Source organism: Trifolium pratense, linkage group LG2 (genome assembly GCF_020283565.1).
Source record: "Trifolium pratense cultivar HEN17-A07 linkage group LG2, ARS_RC_1.1, whole genome shotgun sequence".
NCBI lineage: Eukaryota > Viridiplantae > Streptophyta > Magnoliopsida > Fabales > Fabaceae > Trifolium > Trifolium pratense.
Genome location: NC_060060.1, coordinates 10,707,838 through 10,727,411, shown reverse-complemented (window position 1 = coordinate 10,727,411; position 19,574 = coordinate 10,707,838). Strand labels below are relative to the sequence as shown.

Sequence of the window (19,574 nt, the reverse complement as noted above, 5' to 3'; positions counted from 1 at the left end):
CTATAATTGTGTTTTTTCTTCTTTGGTTTTTGCAATTTTACACAATCGCTACCTAACGAACAGGAGCTAAAATTGGAAAGTCAGGGGCATTTGAGAAGCTCGGAGGCGCGAAAAGAATGACTCATATCATAGACGAACTTGTGTGTTACTTAGGTGCAACTGTGCAAGTTAGTCCAGTACAAAAGGCCCAAAAATAGCGAGCCAAGGAAAAAGAATAGATCCAACAGACCAACTAAACCTACACCGTGTCAAATTCATTGAGGATAATTACTAATGACACCCTTATCCTTTTATTCGCTAAGAAAGAAATAAAAACAAAAAGGTAGGTAAAGAAGTTTGCACATCTGGCGGGAATGGAAGAGCAGCGCATTTGGCGTTGCCAACCCGCGTCTTCGTTTTCAGACAGCAAAAAACATACACAGCAACAACAACAACCAGAAGAAGAAGAAGAAAGAAAGAAGGAGAAAGAGATTTTCCATCTCTTTATTTTCTCTCCTCTCTCTTTCCTTCTCTTCATATTCCTCTCTCCATAACAATAACAATAACAATAACAATGGCATTCTTCATCAAACAATGAATCATTTTCATTCTCATTATCATATTCATTATTTTAATTGCATCCATTCGCAATGCGTTGGTTGCCAACCCTAATTTTCTCTCCTTCTTCTTGTTCTTCTTCTTCCTCTTCCTCTTCTCATCCTCATTCTACAACCGCTTCTTCATCTTCCTCCGCTACATCTCCTTCAACGATTAAATCACCTCCTTCTTCGACCTCCGATACCACGGAGCGAAGAAGAAGTACAGGCGGCACGTGGTTTTTTGGTGCTGGTAAAAAATCCACGCGATCAAGGAAGCTACGCCACGTCGACGATGATAATGTTGAATACGACGTCGTTGCAACAACGGCGCCGATTTCTCGTTCTCCGAGTGCACGAAGCTATATTCGGTCTAGTAATTCCGTTGCGCCTCAGCCTCTGCCATTGCCAGAGTTAGCGTTGCCATTACCGGAGTTAGCATTAGCGTCGGCGTCGATGTCAGCGTCAGCGTCGTCTGCTGTGAGACCTAGAGATGCTGATTGTCGTTTGCCTTCGCCTAAAGAAGCTTCCAGTAGAGCCGAACCTGATGTCAATGTTGTCATTGGTTCTACTCTTTCTTCTGGATTTAAGATGCGCAGGTAATTCATTTTGTTCTATTTCAAATGAAATTGCATTTCAATTAACTCTCGTTTGTGCGTTTGGGGATTTTTGTTATGTTAGGTTAAGTTAAGTGATTACTGCCTAATTATTTATTAATGCATTCAAATTCATATTAGTTATTAATGATTTTCACCAAAAGAATTCTTGTAGAAAAACTAGTATCTGAACATGCTCAAACTAGTGTTCAATACTTTGGGCACATACAACCAAATATTCATATTGACAATAATGTGAATGGAAAAGAATAGTCCTTTGGATTAATTGGATTTTCTTGATGTGCATATACAGTGTTTTTGCTAGCCGAGATCCAAGAAGGAATACAGAGCATATGGAGACAAGGCCACCGGGGAATAAGGTGGCGCGTCAAGATACAAGTGGTGCTGAAACTCCAAGCTTTCGAGGAAATAGCTTCCGGATAAGTGTACCTCCAAGGAGTGCTTCAAACAGTCCCTTTACCAGTCCCACAATCAGCCCACACAACACCAAACATGATGACTTTGTGCCATATTATTATGTGTCACCCAAAGCAAATCATTTCTGGTCTGCACCAGAAATGCCAACATCTTCAGGGCAACCTCCTCCTGCTTTCTTTGATTTATCTGCATCAGGCATTGATTGTGCCACTTCTCCCCATCAAAGTTCTGGGGGAAAAAGTCCGAGACAACAAAATCCCAGAAGCCCAACTAGATCTTCTTCACCCCTACCAAGGTTGTCCCTTGACTACCCAACAACTACACGTCGTGAAAGTCTTCCTCTTCTCAGTGTTCATCCTTTACCCTTGCCTCCTTGGCCCGGGACTTCCATACCTTCACCCTCTGGTACATATTCCCAGCCTGGGGGGGCTAAGACAGAATCTGTATCTATGAAAAGTCAATGGCAAAAGGGTAAACTTATAGGCCGAGGTACCTTTGGAAGTGTTTACGTTGCCACTAATAGGTATGTGTACTACAGTTAGGTAACCAGGTTGAGCCGTTCCCTTTTCTCTTTCTCATTTGGCAGCTCTGAAACATATTTTCATTCCTTACAGAGAAACTGGAGCATTGTGTGCAATGAAGGAAGCAGAAATATTTTCCGATGATCCAAAATCTGCAGAGAGTATAAAGCAGTTAGAACAGGTTTTTCCTTCATCACTTGGTTTTTAATGCTCTTTACTTATTACCTAATACTTGTATAAGATTAGGATGCATGAAGTGTGTAAATTTAAATATACTGTCTTTTTTTTGTTCCGTCTGTGGGGTGGACACTTCAGTCATAATCAGAACTAAATTGATATGGTTAAAGAGTTTAAGACTCAGTCAAGGTGGCATATCTCACTGTCAATGTCATAGAAACAGTAACTTTCATTGCAAGCTATAGCCTAGATGCATGATGCATTGCCCATTGCTTTGGGTTCTCATCAGTTGAATATGTAATTACTGGGAGGAGATGGATGTTCGTTTAATTATCTCATCAATTCGCTATCTGAATTGTTTTATCATACAAGATATTTTTTCTTGTTGATTCACTTGATCCTCATTACAATTTTGTACTCCCTTTCTTTTTCAGGAAATCAAAGTTCTTAGCCAACTGAAACATCCAAACATTGTGCAGTATTATGGTAGTGAAATAGTAAGCAATCTAATCCTGTGTCCATGATAAATAATTTTTTATATATCTGCCACACAACCTAATTATAAGTTATAATATCTTTGGGTTTGTGTTCTCAGATAGAAGACAAGTTTTATATTTATTTGGAGTTTATCCATCCTGGCTCAATAAATAAATATGTCCGTGACCACTGTGGAGCGGTAACAGAATCCGTTGTTCGGAATTTCACACGACATATTCTTTCAGGGTTGGCTTATTTGCACAGCAAAAAGACAATTCATAGGTAAGGGTCACATGCTTGACAAGCTGCACAATATACACCTAGTATAAGAATTAAGAAATCCCTACCTGATATTTGTGCAAATATTTTTTAAATGAGTGCATGTTTTCATTTCTTTCTTTTCCTGAAATTACTATTTGATTTTGGATTTGGACCATATGGTGACATTTCCCTTTCTTTTCATATACTCATATAGGGATATCAAAGGGGCTAACTTGCTTGTTGATTCTTCTGGAGTTGTTAAGCTTGCTGATTTTGGGATGGCCAAACATGTGAGTTGCAAATTCCCCCCCACTACGATATATTTTTCTGGTCTTTTTCCTTATCAATGGAGAGAATGGTTTACTCATTGTATAGATACTTTGGATGTTTAATCATTACTATATTATACAAGAAGGACTTTGCATTTCAAGTTCAGGGATTAAACTTAGAAGGACATATTGTTTTTTAACATTTCTTTCTTGATTGAAATCAACAATTTTATTAGCAACCGAAGGTGATTCAGTTGCAATTGTCTAAGGAAACTTTTTGCAGCATACCGGGTTGTTCATCTGTTAATTTTCATTACTTGAATAAGTATCTTAATATTTATATGCTTGCTTTTAGATCCGTGGACTGTTGAGAAGAGGTTCTTCTCTAAGTTCTAAATGTTTTTTAGTTTGAATTATGTATGACATAGAATTATTCTTTCTTTTGAATTTTAGTAACTTTCCCCACCACCTTTATTGCCAGTAGTTACTTTGTGCCTATTATAACATTCTTGGGATCTCTATTTCGACAGTTAACTGGGCATTCTGCTGATCTATCTTTGAAAGGAAGTCCATACTGGATGGCTCCAGAGGTATATATATTCTTACTCTACATTACTCTCTGATATATCATGTGTTCCTTACTCACTTGCTTCTTATACAGCTAATGCAAGCGGTCATACATAAAGATAACAGCCCTGATCTAGCTTTTGCTATTGATATTTGGAGTTTGGGTTGTACAATTATTGAAATGTTCACAGGGAAGCCTCCATGGAGTGAATACGAAGGAGTAAGCACCTGAAATTTTTTTCTGGCTAATATAATTTGTTATTCAGGGCTCTTCATTACGTGCTAAAATTGGAATTCTCGTTAGTATAATAACCCCTGGAATTAGTCAAAATATACTTGTTAACAATGAGACCTCATATAAAGAAATGGTTTTATACGAGGCTTCTGCGAGAAACTTAAATTTGGTAATGAAATATAATGTTGAATCGTTGACGTTGTTGTTGATAACTCTTGGTTTGGTAAACTTTGAACAACCAACTTCAAAACATCTGTATTAAATTTTTTATTTTTCTTTTTGTAGCTTGTCGATTTAAGGGTGATACCGTATGTATCCATGTACTTCATGTTTTAACTAAGCATGAATTCTGATCTAATTATGCAGGCTGCAGCTATGTTTAAGGTAATGAAGGATACCCCTGCTATACCTGAAACATTGTCGCAAGAAGGTAAAGATTTCTTGAGGCTTTGCTTTAAAAGAAATCCAGCAGAGCGGCCAACCGCTTCAATGTTATTAGAGCATCGGTTTCTGAAAAACTTACAATATTCGGATCCTTCACCTTCCTCCCATCTGTATAATGGAACAACCTTAATGGTAATAATATAAGATCTGTGCCTCTTTTCTATTTGCCAAACCATGCATTTGGTATTAACTTTTCTGATTCTGACAGGATAAACCCCATAGTCCCAGAGGGTTATTAGAAAACAAACCTGATCAGTTTTCTATTGTCAGTGCACAGATTACAAAAGGGAAATCTTCCATTGATAGGTGAGGACTTCTCATTAGTTACTCGAATTTGAATATATTGATTCATATTTTTGAACCTATGAATCCTTGCATGATGTTTTGCATAACTTTTATGCATTATTCTTATCTTGAAGTTTGTAACAAAGTAACTTGTACATTACAGTGGCATTCCAATGTCCTACTCGCTCTACTCTTGAAGCACTTCCCGCCTCACCCACTATGTCTATACTCGGCTTGCAACACACTCAATCAGATTTGTGATTACTTTCACTATAATTGTGTCAAAAATGGCAATAGGGAGAAGAAAATGTTATTTTCAAAATGATTTGAGTTCATGAATATGAAGTTTTCATTGATACCTCTGAAAGTAATGGGCAAATTTAATATGAAGTTTATACTGCAAGTGAATGTAGAAGCAGATTTTGTATATTATTAGAGTGCTCCAGCAGTAACACAAGTTCTGTAAAAAAAATAACAACAATTACATCAAAGTTTTTTTTTCCTTTTATTTTTTCATTAGATGGGATCACACCATTGTATTTTGTACTGTATTTGACAACGTTTTTGTAAAAATGAAAAAATTGGACAGAAATGCACATTTTGTGTCTGTTTGGTAACACAAATAAGCTAGCTTATAAGCTTGTTTCAAAAAATTAGAGGTGTTTGGTAACAAGCTTTTTATACTAGCTTATAACTTTTTTTCAGATGCTATTTCAAGTAGCGTTTGAGCTTATAGCTTATAGCTTTTTACGCTTTATTCCATTTTTACCCTTTAATTTAATAACTACCCACTCTAAAAAAAAAAACTACCCACTATAAATTATGTAATTTTATATTTAATAACCACTTTAAAAGCTAATTTTACCAAACACTTTAATTTCAATAAGCTAGCTTTTCAGCTATCAGCTATCAGCTATCAGCTAGTTTATAGCTTATTTTTACCAAACAGACCCTTTATAGTATGTACATAATGTGTCTGCCTCATTCTCCCGGTTATGTGGAGATTTAAATCTAATGAAATGTTGTTATTTTCTTGAAACCAGAACTTTAAAAAATAATTGACAAAATCAACTAGTCTGGTATTTTTTTTTTTTTAAATAATAAATTAAGCGATCAAAGAAAGTTGTTGTATTTGGTTAAAGATTTGGACAAAATACATATACTTTTGTTGACGAATTTTTGCTTATATTTTAGAACGAACGAAGTATTATAAAAGAACTCTTCCACTAATCATTCGCCCGACACCCCTAACTTTTACAATCATATTCTTTGAATAAATATTCGGATCCTATTCGGGCTCATAACACATTATATAGTCACAACCATCAACTACTACTACGAGATGGAAGAAGACGATGCTGAAATACAACACGTTTTTGTTGCTCTTGAAATTGATCTCGATTACGAATTATGCGCAAATTCCTTTTTGTTAGGAAGTAATTGATGTTACCAGATGATACCTAGTTCGATACCTTCTTAATTTATATCAACTAAGTTTTCTCTTTTTGCTTGAAAAAAAAAATAAATATTATTTGTGAACCTATTAAAATTATTCACTTTAACGAATGTGTACCTGCACATATCCAAATAAAATATGTAATAATGAATGAGAAATAAGAGAAGGCATCCAAGGCTACATGAACTTCTAAACTATCATCATATTTTTTGACGCAGTAATAATTAGTACTCCATCCGGACATAAATATAAGAAAAAATAACCATTTACGCAGTGTTTAAAAAATTTAGTTAAGTGCAGTTAATTTTCTTGATTTAATACAAAACATGAGTTAAATTTATTATATTACCCTTTGAAAAGTGATTTATGCCTTGAAAATCACATAAACTTTTGAAAAGTGAAATGATTAAATAAGGGTATATTAAAAATAATAGTATTACTTAGTTTAAAAGTAGTTGACTTTTACTTATATTTATGTCCAAAATTTGAAGTATTTTTTTTTCTTATATTTGTGTCCGAAGAAATACAAATTAGGAATAAATTTGTTGTACAAAAAATAAGGAATATATTTAATTTGGGCATCAGAAATTAAGAATGAAGGTTTGACTCTTTTGGAATATGTAGCGGCATGAACGACCTGTTTGACAATAAGTCAATACGCGTTCACGTGAATTTATTTCTTCTTCGATCACTTTCACTCCCTCCCCCACTTCACTACTTGTCATCATATTCTTCCTCCAGCACAATCCATCAAAAAACAACTTAAGCCATGGATCCTCCTCCAACACAATCCATTGATATTTCAACCGATGCAGGAGAAGATGATTTACAAGACAAAATCGTCAACGATTGGTAAACAATTTTCTGTCTTTTTTTGTTCCTCAATTTGTATAATAATAATTGTAAGAAACAAAAAAAAAAAGAACATGAATATATTGTCTAACTTTGTTTTTTATTGTGTGTGGAGATGATGCAGTTGTTCTTGCTGCTATGACTGTATACAGGGTTTATTGGATGACTTGTGTTGTTGCTTCTGTTGAATTCTTTGGATCAAATTTCAATTCCAAGTAGTATATTATTATAGACTCAATTATGTAATGGGGTTTCTTCCCCTCAACCCTTTCTTTATCGATAATTGATGTATGTTGATAATTATTGATATTATTAATTTTAAGATAGTGTTGATTTCTAATTATTGAGAATGGTAGAACATTCTCTTTTTTTCCTTTGGTTTTGGGTCCCTTACTTCAAATCAATATGTTTGGATAATGTTTTCACGTGGTCAGATATTTAGGGAATCGATAGTTGTCTAATCTTAATCAAAATATAAATTTTACTTGATGATTAAAAAATATTGAATTTAAATCTTAACGGTTCAATTTAGTTCGATGGTTATTGTTGCATAACTATATACGTAAATTGTCCGTAATAGAACCCAAGTTTTATACGAAGAGATAAAAGAGAGGTAGATAACTCACTTGATGACATTGGAGATGACCCAACAATGGAAAGGGGGAGAGGGGGTACAGTAGAAAACGCTTCGATATAAGCTTTAAGTGTACGCTGAAGTTAGAGTGAGACCTACCTTAGGAAATGGTGAAGGGCTGTATATATAGGCCAATGTATGTGGCATCGAGCTGATGACTGTATCACTGAGCTTGGTTTAGCCTAAAAGTCACTAGGTTTAGTCTAGTGGTGAGAGATTTGAGTAGTATGCATGAAATTTGAGTAATTGAAGTAGTTTTCAAACGGATTGACCGAGTCTTGCTGTTGGGGCTAGTTGTTATGCCGCCAAGTGGTTTGTTCCACCATCACCGAATGTTCTGTTTTGTTGGAGTGTCTGGTTGACTTTTTTCGTTTCCAGGCTCTGATAATTTTTTCAGAGTTGTTTAAATCCACAGGTTTTGAGATTTTGAGGTTATCGTCAGTGTTGTTTAATATTCGTATCATGATTGATTTAGATTTAGATTGTTTTTATTATCCTTTTCATTATCCAGATTGACACCAGACTAACTAACTCAAAAGAGTCATTACTTGTTACTAGTGCATGGAGCTTATTGGTTCTTGGATTCATTTCGTGTTGGTGGTCAGTTCATCCACCAATTATTATAGCCCTGGTTAATGTTAGGCTTATAATGTCAAATGTTTGCATTACCAGTTTGAATTGACCTACAATTTATGTGGTTTTACTGAATTATAATTTTATTTATTTCTCTATAAGAATATAGTGTAAACAATGAAAATCTTTAAGCTTGACGATCTAATTAATTAATATGCCTAATATACCTGATTATTCTTTGATGTCCGCTATTCTCTTAACTTATTAAAAAATAAACAGAACTGCTTTCATGAAAAATCATAAAATTTTAAAATGACCAGATCTCCACTTAGAGTAATTCATTTTCTTTCTTTTAATACTCATATATACTGCATCATCTTGCCACTTAGAGCAAATTTTTAACTTCGTGTGATACTGTGATTGGACTATAGCACAAATTTTGGACTAGTACCAAACTAATGTGGTAAGGGCAACTATAGTGGCTCTGCCACTCTTCATAGAACTAGGGTATCACCTAAAAATATTCGAATTTTCTATGTAAAAAATATTACATATTTATGTAGTCAATATATTTTAGTAATCGTTCAATCGAGTGTTCCAAATTTTAAGTTTAGTATTTATTAAAAAGTTAAAATTTATAGATAAATCCGATTGTCTGATCTCAATCTAACAATACTTATATACTGTGTTTTTTTGACTACAGACAATTTAAATCCCACTAACAAGTATTTTTCTTCTATAAATTGTCTAATCTTACAGCTTATTGTCACACACAATTCTAATTTTGTTAACTAAACTAACTTCCTTTGTTTTCATCATAGTTTCAACTTATGGAGTGTGTCTCTAACAAACATTTTTATGTTCTTATGCTTTGTCTTGTGTTTCTTAATCCACTTGTGTGCTCTCAACTTTATTACAACTTCTATTTCAAAACTTGTCCAAACCTAAATAGAATTGTTAAAGACAATGTTTTGTCAGCCATAGCCAATGACTCAAGGATTGCAGCTTCTCTCCTTCGCCTTCATTTCCATGATTGTTTTGTTAATGTAATTATAAGCTGTCCTGGTTTTAGTTATTAATTCATCCAGTAAAAAAGTTGAATCAGTGACGAATTTTGCCTTATTATCGTCACTAATTTAATTTTTTCTAGTCAAGTGGAAGAAAATGAATTATATTTGAAGTACTTCTGTTTTCCTTATATTAATATGGTGTCACAACAATTATAAGACTGTATTTAATTGATATTTACTGGCAGTGTAACGTTTTTAACACCGACAATTAATAATAGCCATTAAATTGTTAAAATTGTAAAAAACAAAATATTAACTGTGCATCAAAATTAATCTCTAATATTCGTAGTTCGTTTTTGTGTGTTATATAGGGGTGTGATGGATCTGTGCTACTGGATGATACAGACACATTAAAAGGGGAGAAAAATGCATTGCCTAATAAAAAATCATTAAGAGGATTTGATGTAATTGATAAAATAAAGTTTGATTTAGAGGGTGTTTGTCCATCTATAGTGTCATGTGCTGATATACTTGCTCTAGCAGCCAGAGAAGCTGTGTATCTAGTAAGTACTCACTATTTGATTATTTGGACTACTTAACAAATAACTTAATTAAAAAAAAAAAAAACTTATGTTGCATATATTATTGCATATTTTTTCTTCCAGTATATAATGACTTCAAATTTTTCTCTCTTTATTTTTTATTTTTTATAGAGCAGGGGGCCATTTTGGTTTGTACCTCTTGGTCGTAGAGATGGCACAACAGCAAGTGAGAGTGAGGCAAATAACTTGCCAGCACCTTTTGATACTTTAGAAAAAATTACTGCTAAGTTTATTTCCAAGGGTCTTGAAAAGAAGGATGTAGCAGTTGATGATAAATTTCGCAAGTGTACGAAAATCACGTAGTAATAATAATATCGATCCACAGGGATTGTGTGATCAAACTAGTCGCATTGTGTTCATAAACATTATGCAAGAAATACACATAAATTGGGGGTATGTTGAGTAACGAATTGCTAGAAAACGTGCTTGATATAAAGGAAAAGCGAGGTAGAATCATCGGAATCACCTAGTCTATAGCTAAACCACATGCAATCTACTATATCATAGGAATTTACTCAAGTGTTCACAACTGGATCGACAAATTAGTGAATCGCAATCTCTTGTCAAAATCCACTCTATTCGTTGTCGATACTCCCCCGATCTCTCGGGCGGAAGCTACCTACAACGAATGATATTAACGCGCGTCAATCGTTCGCTACACTCTATGCCTCAATCTCTCGACCGGAGACACTCGAGTGCTCAATGCAATTCAGTTCAGAAATTAAATCAATACTCTCGCACGTGACTTAACTCGAAATCATTACAACACTAATAAAGGATCATAAAGCATTACGATAAGAATTGCATTAAGTAAACACTGTTACAGAGTAAAACCTTACAATTAAGCAGATTACATGAGATTCATCTACATCCTAAGCTATCCTAGATCCTACCTCCAAGAGAAACTCAGCTCCTCATGTTGCTTGCTTCGCGTCCTCGCTTCAACTTCATGGCTCGATGATCCATGCTATTGAGGTGCTCGGAGCTATCCTTTGGAGTCCTTGATCTGGATCTTGATGCTTCCAAAATCAGAGAATGGATGAATAATGTAGAATTTTCCAACTCCGAAAACAGAATTATGCAGAAAATATATATACAGCAGGCAACCACGCCGCGCGCCAGATCCATCACGCCGCGCGTGGTTGCAATTCCATCAACTACGCCGCGCGTGGTAACAGAATCACGCGGCGCGTGATCAAGTCAGAGGCAATCTTCATCTTCAATCAAGACTTCACGCCGCGCGTGGTCAAGTATCACGCCGCGCGTAGTCAAGTCAGAGAGCAATCCAGTTCCTGCACCAAGCTTCACGCCGCGCGTGGTCAAGTATCACGCCGCGCGTGATCAGAGTGAAAATCCTTGCTCCCTGTGAGCTCCATCACGCGGCGCGTGATGGGCTACGCCCCCAGCGTAGTGAAAATCCTTTATTTCCTGCAGTTTTTCCTGTTTTCTTGCAAATCAAGTAATCAAGCTAATGGTTAGATTTCTCTCATATTTATTGCTAAAAAGCTATTAAAATGTATCTAATGTTGCTAAAATAGGCATGGAATAGAGAGTGTGACGATTTGTCATCACAACCCCAAACTTAAACCTTTCCTTGTCCTCAAGGAAACAACTTTTACCTCAAGCTTTTGTGTCAAGACCTTGGCATTTTCCTTAAATTCACTCGAATCATACATACGTGAGACTCACCTGATGATCAATGATCCACCTGCAAACAATGCTCAATTGCACAACCGTTCCCGCAAGACATTTTCAAGTAGTTCACACTTTTCGACCAAAGCTCTATGATTTCATCACACTACTCACATGCACTCTTCAATTTTGGTAATACACTCAAATCAACACATCAATGCAAGTCAACAATAATTTTGCAAGTAGTCTAAGAATTCATTCGGTTCACTTTGTGCACACACATTAGAGGTCTTTAGGGTTATAACGTGGCTTGGCTAGGGTGGATGGTGACATTTTTGGGATAAGTAGTAGAAAAACTTGGAGTTAGATCCCCCTAAGGTCAAAATAATTCATAAACCAAACCCCCTTTTTCCTTTGAACTATAGTGGACTAGAGAACTTTTTTCAATCTTCAAACAAAGTTTTGCAATTCTTTTGAATTCAAGGCTATCACTTCTTTTTGTACTTCTTTTCTATTTTTCTTTCACATACATCCATCTTCTTTTTTTTTCATTTTTCATTTCTTCTTTGCCTTGCAAATTTTGAAATTTTTTCAATTTTTCAACTTTTTGTAAGTTCTCTAGTACCCTCACCCCAAACTTTATTTGTTGCTAATTCCAAAGAGCAACCCCAAACTTAGTGGTGAGCATTGCGCATCAACCACTAATTAGGTGCCTAACCTCCAAGAAAGTCATTCCTTTTTTCTTCAAAAATTTCTTAAGGTTTTGCAAAAATCACATGTTCTTTTTCAGCTCAAATTGGTTAAGCAAAGGATAAGTATAAGTAAGGGTGGATAGAAAGGCTCAAAGGTACCAAGAAACATGCCTCGTGTGTGCTACAAAAGTACCAATCAAATACAAAGATGACAAGCAAAATCGAGAGACAATACAAGAGTGGATATCACACATAGAAAGAATGAGAAGTGTTTGGCTCAATACCTCACGGTTGGGTCGAATCAAAGAGCCGGTCAAAAAGTGTGCGTTCCCTTCCTTTGCCTCTTGATCACATGAGTGCAACAAGCTATTGCACTGCAAGTTTCACATATCACACACGGAGAAAATCAAGTAATTGATACTCAAGTGACTAGAAAGAACATGCCAAAATGTTGAAACAAACTCTAAAGGTAAAAATCATTCCACAATTAAACAAAAGAAGATTCAAATTTAGAGTACAAAATAAAAGTATCTAGCCAATATCCAAGCAACATCAAACATTATTACAAACCAAGCAAATAAAAGACAAAAAGTAAAGATAGAGATAGAGTAGTAGAGTAGTAGCAGCAGCAGCAGATCAGAAAATACAGAGATAGCTGGGTGGATCTGAGGCCTAAAACCAAACACCAGACTGTATACCTTAATACCTGCAAGAACCCTCATGAAATTGAGTGAATGAAATGAAAGTTACTGGATTCACTTGCACTGATTTTAGGCTTCACATCGCACTTAAGGACGTAAGTGAATTTGATAGATCTGAAGCCTAAAACCAAGCAGATGAATCTGAACCTTAATGAATGGTGAGTCTTTTAGCTAAAACTTGAGGGTTTAAATAATCAGAACAGAGTCACCTGATCACGCCGCGCGTGCCTTACTCCACGCCGCGCGTGATCTATTTCAAAATTTCTCTCTGGCCCCAAAATCCAACGGTTATGTTGACCAAATTCAAACAGTCAAGTTGACTTGATCACGCCGCGCGTGGCTCTCCTTACGCGGCGCGTGATCACTTTAAGCAACCCATTTTCCTCTCTGCCTTGTTTACGCGGCGCGTGAAAGATACCATGCCGCGCGTACTCACTAGTCAGAGAGCTCACTTACCTACTTCCATCAAGACGCCGCGCGTAGGAAGCCTTCACGCTGCGCGTGATCGATACTCCAGAGACACCTCTTCCTTTCATTTACCCGACGCCGCGCGTGACTGCACCACGCCCCCAGCGTAGTTCACTTCCCAATGCTCTGTTTCTGCTCTGTTTTTGCTTCCGTCTTTGCTTCTGCTGCACACCTACCTACATACTTCAAAAGAAAACATACTAAAACGTTAAAAACCGTTGGGTTGCCTCCCAACCAGCGCTTGTTTAACGTCCCGATGCTTGACGTTCCATGCCCCTAAGGGTCACGGAGAAGAAGCGCCACCATGTGGCAAGTAGTGTGCATTCCAAGGCAATTTCAAAGCATGTTTAACCATATGATCATAAACCTGGATTTTAAAACACTGTGGGTCTCCATCGTCACACTCCATCTTATCAAAAACATTGAATGTTACCTGTTGATCATCGGTCCTTAGCATGAGTTCCCCCATCTCTACATCGATTAGGGCACGGCTAGTTGCTAGGAAGGGTCTACCAAGTAGCAACGGTTCCCACTCCCTAGTTTCTTCTATGTCTAGAACCACAAAGTCTGCGGGAAACACAAATTCACCCACTCTAACCAATACGTCATGGAGGATACCTTCCGGATGCACTATTGATCTATCCGCCAAAGAGAGACTCATCTTTGTCGGCTTTGCTACAGCTCCCGGTATCTTCTTCATCATTGATAACGGCATTAGATTAATGCTAGCACCCAAATCGCACAACGCTTTTTCAATAACGAGATTTCCAATAGAACAAGGAATGGTAAAGCTCCCCGGATCTTTCTTTTTCTGAGGTAGCTTCCGTTGAATGAGGGCGCTGCACTCTTCCGTCATACTTACCATTTCATCATCCAATGGTTTTCTTTTCTTTGTGAGCAGCTCCTTCAAAAACTTAGCATAACTCGGCATTTGCTCCAAAGCCTCAACTAAAGGTATAGCCATCTCAAGCTTGTTCAACACCTTCATGAACTTCTTGAACTCCTTCTCCCGCTCAAGATTCTTCACTTTCTTTCTCCTAGGAAAAGGCATCCTAGCATATGGTGATTCATCGACTCCTTTACCTTTCTCAACCTTCTTACTCTCTTTTTCTTTTATCTCCCTCTGTTTTTCAACTTCTTCTTTCTCATCCTCACTAATCTCAACTTCTTTAGACACATTTTCCTTTTCTACTTCTCCCTCATATCTCTCTTTTTCAACTACGACCTCTTGCTTATTTTCAACTTCTCCCTCAATGACCTTCTTTTTCAATGGTTTCTCCACAGCTGGCCTTTCCGGTATCTCTCTACTCCTCAAAGTGATTCCATTGCAAGTTTCATTTTTCGGATTATCATGAGTGTTTCCACCGAAACCTCCTTGGTTTTGCAACATAGAAAACTGTCTTGACAGCTGACCCATTTGCACCTCAAGATTCTTTATAGAAGCTTCATGATTCTTATTAGAGGTTGCTTGACTCGATTTCATCGCTTCAAAGTTGCTTTGGGTCATGAGCATGAACTGATTTAGAGTCTCTTCCATCCTTGATGGAGGCCTTTGATGCTGTTGCTGTGCACCTTGACCTTGCATACCATTCCCCCACCCGGAACCGTTGTTATTATTGTACGGCTTCCGAAAATTGGCCAAGTAGCGAGCCTCCTCTGAACCCTCCGGGAAGCATCCGCCATTAGGGTGGTCCTGCAAACAAAAATCACAGCGCACATTGTCAATTTTACCTATTGGAGAAGTTTGGACTTGCGGATTGGACAGCAGCTTCATCATTGCTTCCATTTGGCTAGTCATGAGCTTTTGCTGTGCCAATAGAGCTGATTGAGTATCCAATTCCAACACTCCGCCTTTCTTTTTGGCTCCTCTATCATTAGTAGCTCTATACTCGTTTTGAGCCATGCTTTCCACCAACTCTCTTGCTTCAGTTTCGTCACGGTTCTTCAACGAACCACCGGCTGATGCGTCAAGAATCATTCGCGTTTGAGCCCTCAAACCTTGGGTAAACATTTGCATCTGATTGTGGCCATCGAAACCGTGATTCGAACACCTTTTAAGACAGACTTTGAACCTTTCCCAAGCATCATACAACGTCTCACCATCCGCTTGTTCGAAGTTGCTAATTTCAGCCCTTCTTTCTAGAAACTTATGAATCGGAAAGTAACGATCTAAGAACTTCCGCTCCAGCTGTCTCCAAGTCTCAATTGTTCCGGCGGGTATCGTGTCTAACCAATCTTTAGCACGGCCGGTGAGAGAATGCTTGAATAACCTCAGCCTTTTGTCCGATTCGCTCACCCCCGGCGGATCGGTATAGTCGCATGCTTCATAGAAGTGAGACAAGTGTAAATTCGGGCATTGAGCTTCCGAACCTGAATACGGATTCTCTTTTAAGGCGGAAAGGACCGTGTTCTTGATGTCGAATGAGACAGGATTCGCCGGCTGAAAACCTTGGTTTGCCAACGCGTCATTGTCTCTTCTTCCATAATCACCAAGGGTGCGCCTTGGCGGTTGAGGAACCGGTGGAACCTGTTCTTCCTCCATTGTTGCTGAATTCTGTCCTTGACAGTCCGGTGTATCACTTAGCAAAGCTGTTCCCCTTGAAGCTTGAGCTTCCCTTGTTGCCTTTCGAATTGCGCGAGCTGTCTTTTCAATCTCCGGATCAAATTGCAGCTCTTGAGGACCTGTTCTCCGCATGCACAATGAAACACACAAGTAGAACGCTCCGGGAGAAAAATACACAACAGAAAGTAATAAAGAAAACACAGAAAATATGAACACTAACGCCTAATTGAATCAATCACAATCCCCGGCAACGGCGCCAAAAACTTGATGATAAATTTCGCAAGTGTACGAAAATCACGTAGTAATAATAATATCGATCCACAGGGATTGTGTGATCAAACTAGTCGCATTGTGTTCATAAACATTATGCAAGAAATACACATAAATTGGGGGTATGTTGAGTAACGAATTGCTAGAAAACGTGCTTGATATAAAGGAAAAGCGAGGTAGAATCATCGGAATCACCTAGTCTATAGCTAAACCACATGCAATCTACTATATCATAGGAATTTACTCAAGTGTTCACAACTGGATCGACAAATTAGTGAATCGCAATCTCTTGTCAAAATCCACTCTATTCGTTGTCGATACTCCCCCGATCTCTCGGGCGGAAGCTACCTACAACGAATGATATTAACGCGCGTCAATCGTTCGCTACACTCTATGCCTCAATCTCTCGACCGGAGACACTCGAGTGCTCAATGCAATTCAGTTCAGAAATTAAATCAATACTCTCGCACGTGACTTAACTCGAAATCATTACAACACTAATAAAGGATCATAAAGCATTACGATAAGAATTGCATTAAGTAAACACTGTTACAGAGTAAAACCTTACAATTAAGCAGATTACATGAGATTCATCTACATCCTAAGCTATCCTAGATCCTACCTCCAAGAGAAACTCAGCTCCTCATGTTGCTTGCTTCGCGTCCTCGCTTCAACTTCATGGCTCGATGATCCATGCTATTGAGGTGCTCGGAGCTATCCTTTGGAGTCCTTGATCTGGATCTTGATGCTTCCAAAATCAGAGAATGGATGAATAATGTAGAATTTTCCAACTCCGAAAACAGAATTATGCAGAAAATATATATACAGCAGGCAACCACGCCGCGCGCCAGATCCATCACGCCGCGCGTGGTTGCAATTCCATCAACTACGCCGCGCGTGGTAACAGAATCACGCGGCGCGTGATCAAGTCAGAGGCAATCTTCATCTTCAATCAAGACTTCACGCCGCGCGTGGTCAAGTATCACGCCGCGCGTAGTCAAGTCAGAGAGCAATCCAGTTCCTGCACCAAGCTTCACGCCGCGCGTGGTCAAGTATCACGCCGCGCGTGATCAGAGTGAAAATCCTTGCTCCCTGTGAGCTCCATCACGCGGCGCGTGATGGGCTACGCCCCCAGCGTAGTGAAAATCCTTTATTTCCTGCAGTTTTTCCTGTTTTCTTGCAAATCAAGTAATCAAGCTAATGGTTAGATTTCTCTCATATTTATTGCTAAAAAGCTATTAAAATGTATCTAATGTTGCTAAAATAGGCATGGAATAGAGAGTGTGACGATTTGTCATCAGCAGTTCTCTCAGGTTTGCTTCCTTCATAATTAATATATATAAGTTGGCCTAGTAAAAAAAATAACAGCAAATATATGAATGATCAAATAATTTTATTTTGTAAGATCGTCAAAATATTTCTCTATTTAAGTTCAAGTGCTCAATTGTTTTTCTTTATTGATCAATCTCACCATTGAACCTTTTTACTCATTTTTTATATTGAAAAACTCATCTCACTTTTCACATTCAATGGTGAGATTGATAACACATGAAAAACATGAGAAAAACAATTTGAGACACACATAAGTTTTTTTTGGAATTAATCATTTGGTTCTTAGCGGAAGGGGGTTCGATAATCCAGAGTTCGACCACGAGGTTAGAAAAATTTGACGAAAAATTATTCCCATAAAAAATCGAACTTCAACTCTCTCGAATAATCGGTCCTAGTGAAAGCTCATTAATCATTTGAACTCAATGTCTTACTTTGCGCACACATAAGTTGTTACACATTCGCATGTGTTTGACTATGTATTCAATTCAATGTATAGGTGCACACACCTTTGGCTTCGCTCAATGTGCTACATTCAAAACAAGGCTATTCAACTTTAATGCCTCTTTCAAATCTGATCCATCACTTGATTCATCCCTTCTACAAAATTTGCAAAATTTATGTCCAAATCAAGCTAATTCTGACACCAATTTAGCACCCTTGGATCATGTCACTACAAACATATTTGATAACACATATTACAAAAATGTTTTAAGCAATTCTGCGTTACTTCAATCAGACCAAGCTCTTTTGGATGACAATACAATTGCTTCATTGGTTACCAACTATAGCAAGTGCCCTTTTGAGTTTTTCAAAGACTTTGGGGTTTCTATTGAGAAAATGGGTCGCATTGGTGTTCTTACAGGACAACAGGGTCAAATAAGGAAAAATTGTAGGGTTGTTAACTAGATATATGAGAAGATTTTTCTCCCTACTCCCCGTGTTTCTTTTCTGCCCATATTTTTTCCATTTTTGCCCTAATTTGAACTAGAAAAACTTCGAAAAACACATTCCGAAGTTTTTATATAAGGACAAAAATGGAAAAACGAGGGTATAAAAAAAACACGGGGGTGAGAAGAGAAAAATTCAATATATGATATGTATTTGTGTTTTCTTTTCCTTTGAGTTTAAAAAGTTTAGTACTACAGTTGTTTGAAACCGGGCTTGCCTCAAATAATGATACAAGTGTGTTCATGTTCGGAAAATTTATCCGTATAGAATGCTTATAGCATTGTAAACCAACAATAAATTAATTTAAATGATAAGAGATCTAAACCCTTTTTTTTTTTTTTTTGATAAGTAGAGATCTAAACCCTTTAAATAAAGTGGTACGTTAGTGTTCGATCCCAACGTTAAATGACAATGAAAAATTCATACATATATATATATATATATATAGTGTAACATAATAACTACAATTTTTTTTCTTTGTAGAAGTAAAATCCTAAAAATTTTAGTTATTGAAAATATAAAAAAGTTAACATACCAAATACATTCATTTTTATTAACATACCACTCATATATGCAGGGAGTAAGAGTCAACTATAAAAGGGTATTATTAACATTCTTTATTTTTCTCTAACCTAATCAATTTAAGAAGAGAGTATATGCAGAACGTGGGATATAAACTAATATAAACACACACACATATATAGAGGAGTGCTAGCAACACACTCTTTAACAAACACACTCTAACACATTCTCTTCTATTGGTTAAAATTTATATGGGTGAATTTTAACCAATAAAAGAGAGTGTGTTGGAGTGTGTTTGTTAAAGAGTGTGTTGCTAGCATTATTCATATATATATATATATATATATATATATATATATATATATATATATATATATATATATATATATATAACCCCACTATCCTTCGTTGGAGTCCAAGTAGGAAATCAAAGATCAAATAGATCATCAACTTACAGTGGCTTTGAGTATAATA

General features: G+C 36.9%; 2 protein-coding genes and 1 long non-coding RNA gene across 3 annotated transcripts; all 3 read left to right on the top strand.

Annotated features, from left to right (window-relative positions):
• Nucleotides 1-242: 242 nt before the first annotated feature.
• LOC123908186 (mitogen-activated protein kinase kinase kinase 5-like) lies at nt 243-5,860 on the top strand. The gene is made up of 11 exons (XM_045958737.1): nt 243-1,174; nt 1,485-2,132; nt 2,224-2,311; nt 2,742-2,804; nt 2,903-3,066; nt 3,260-3,335; nt 3,845-3,904; nt 3,976-4,101; nt 4,483-4,692; nt 4,769-4,866; nt 5,009-5,860. The coding sequence occupies exons 1-11, from the start codon at nt 630-632 to the stop codon at nt 5,040-5,042; spliced, it is 2,112 nt and encodes a 703-aa protein (XP_045814693.1). The 5' UTR covers nt 243-629; the 3' UTR covers nt 5,043-5,860.
• Nucleotides 5,861-6,903: 1,043 nt separating this feature from the next.
• On the top strand, nt 6,904-7,493 carry LOC123909462. The gene is made up of 2 exons (XR_006809927.1): nt 6,904-7,153; nt 7,278-7,493. It is a non-coding gene; the product is annotated as an uncharacterized LOC123909462 (long non-coding RNA).
• A 1,633-nt stretch (nt 7,494-9,126) lies between these two features.
• On the top strand, nt 9,127-18,600 carry LOC123908607 (peroxidase 10-like). The gene is made up of 5 exons (XM_045959293.1): nt 9,127-9,406; nt 9,742-9,933; nt 10,084-10,237; nt 17,603-17,611; nt 18,127-18,600. The coding sequence occupies exons 1-5, from the start codon at nt 9,191-9,193 to the stop codon at nt 18,534-18,536; spliced, it is 981 nt and encodes a 326-aa protein (XP_045815249.1). The 5' UTR covers nt 9,127-9,190; the 3' UTR covers nt 18,537-18,600.
• Nucleotides 18,601-19,574: the final 974 nt, after the last annotated feature.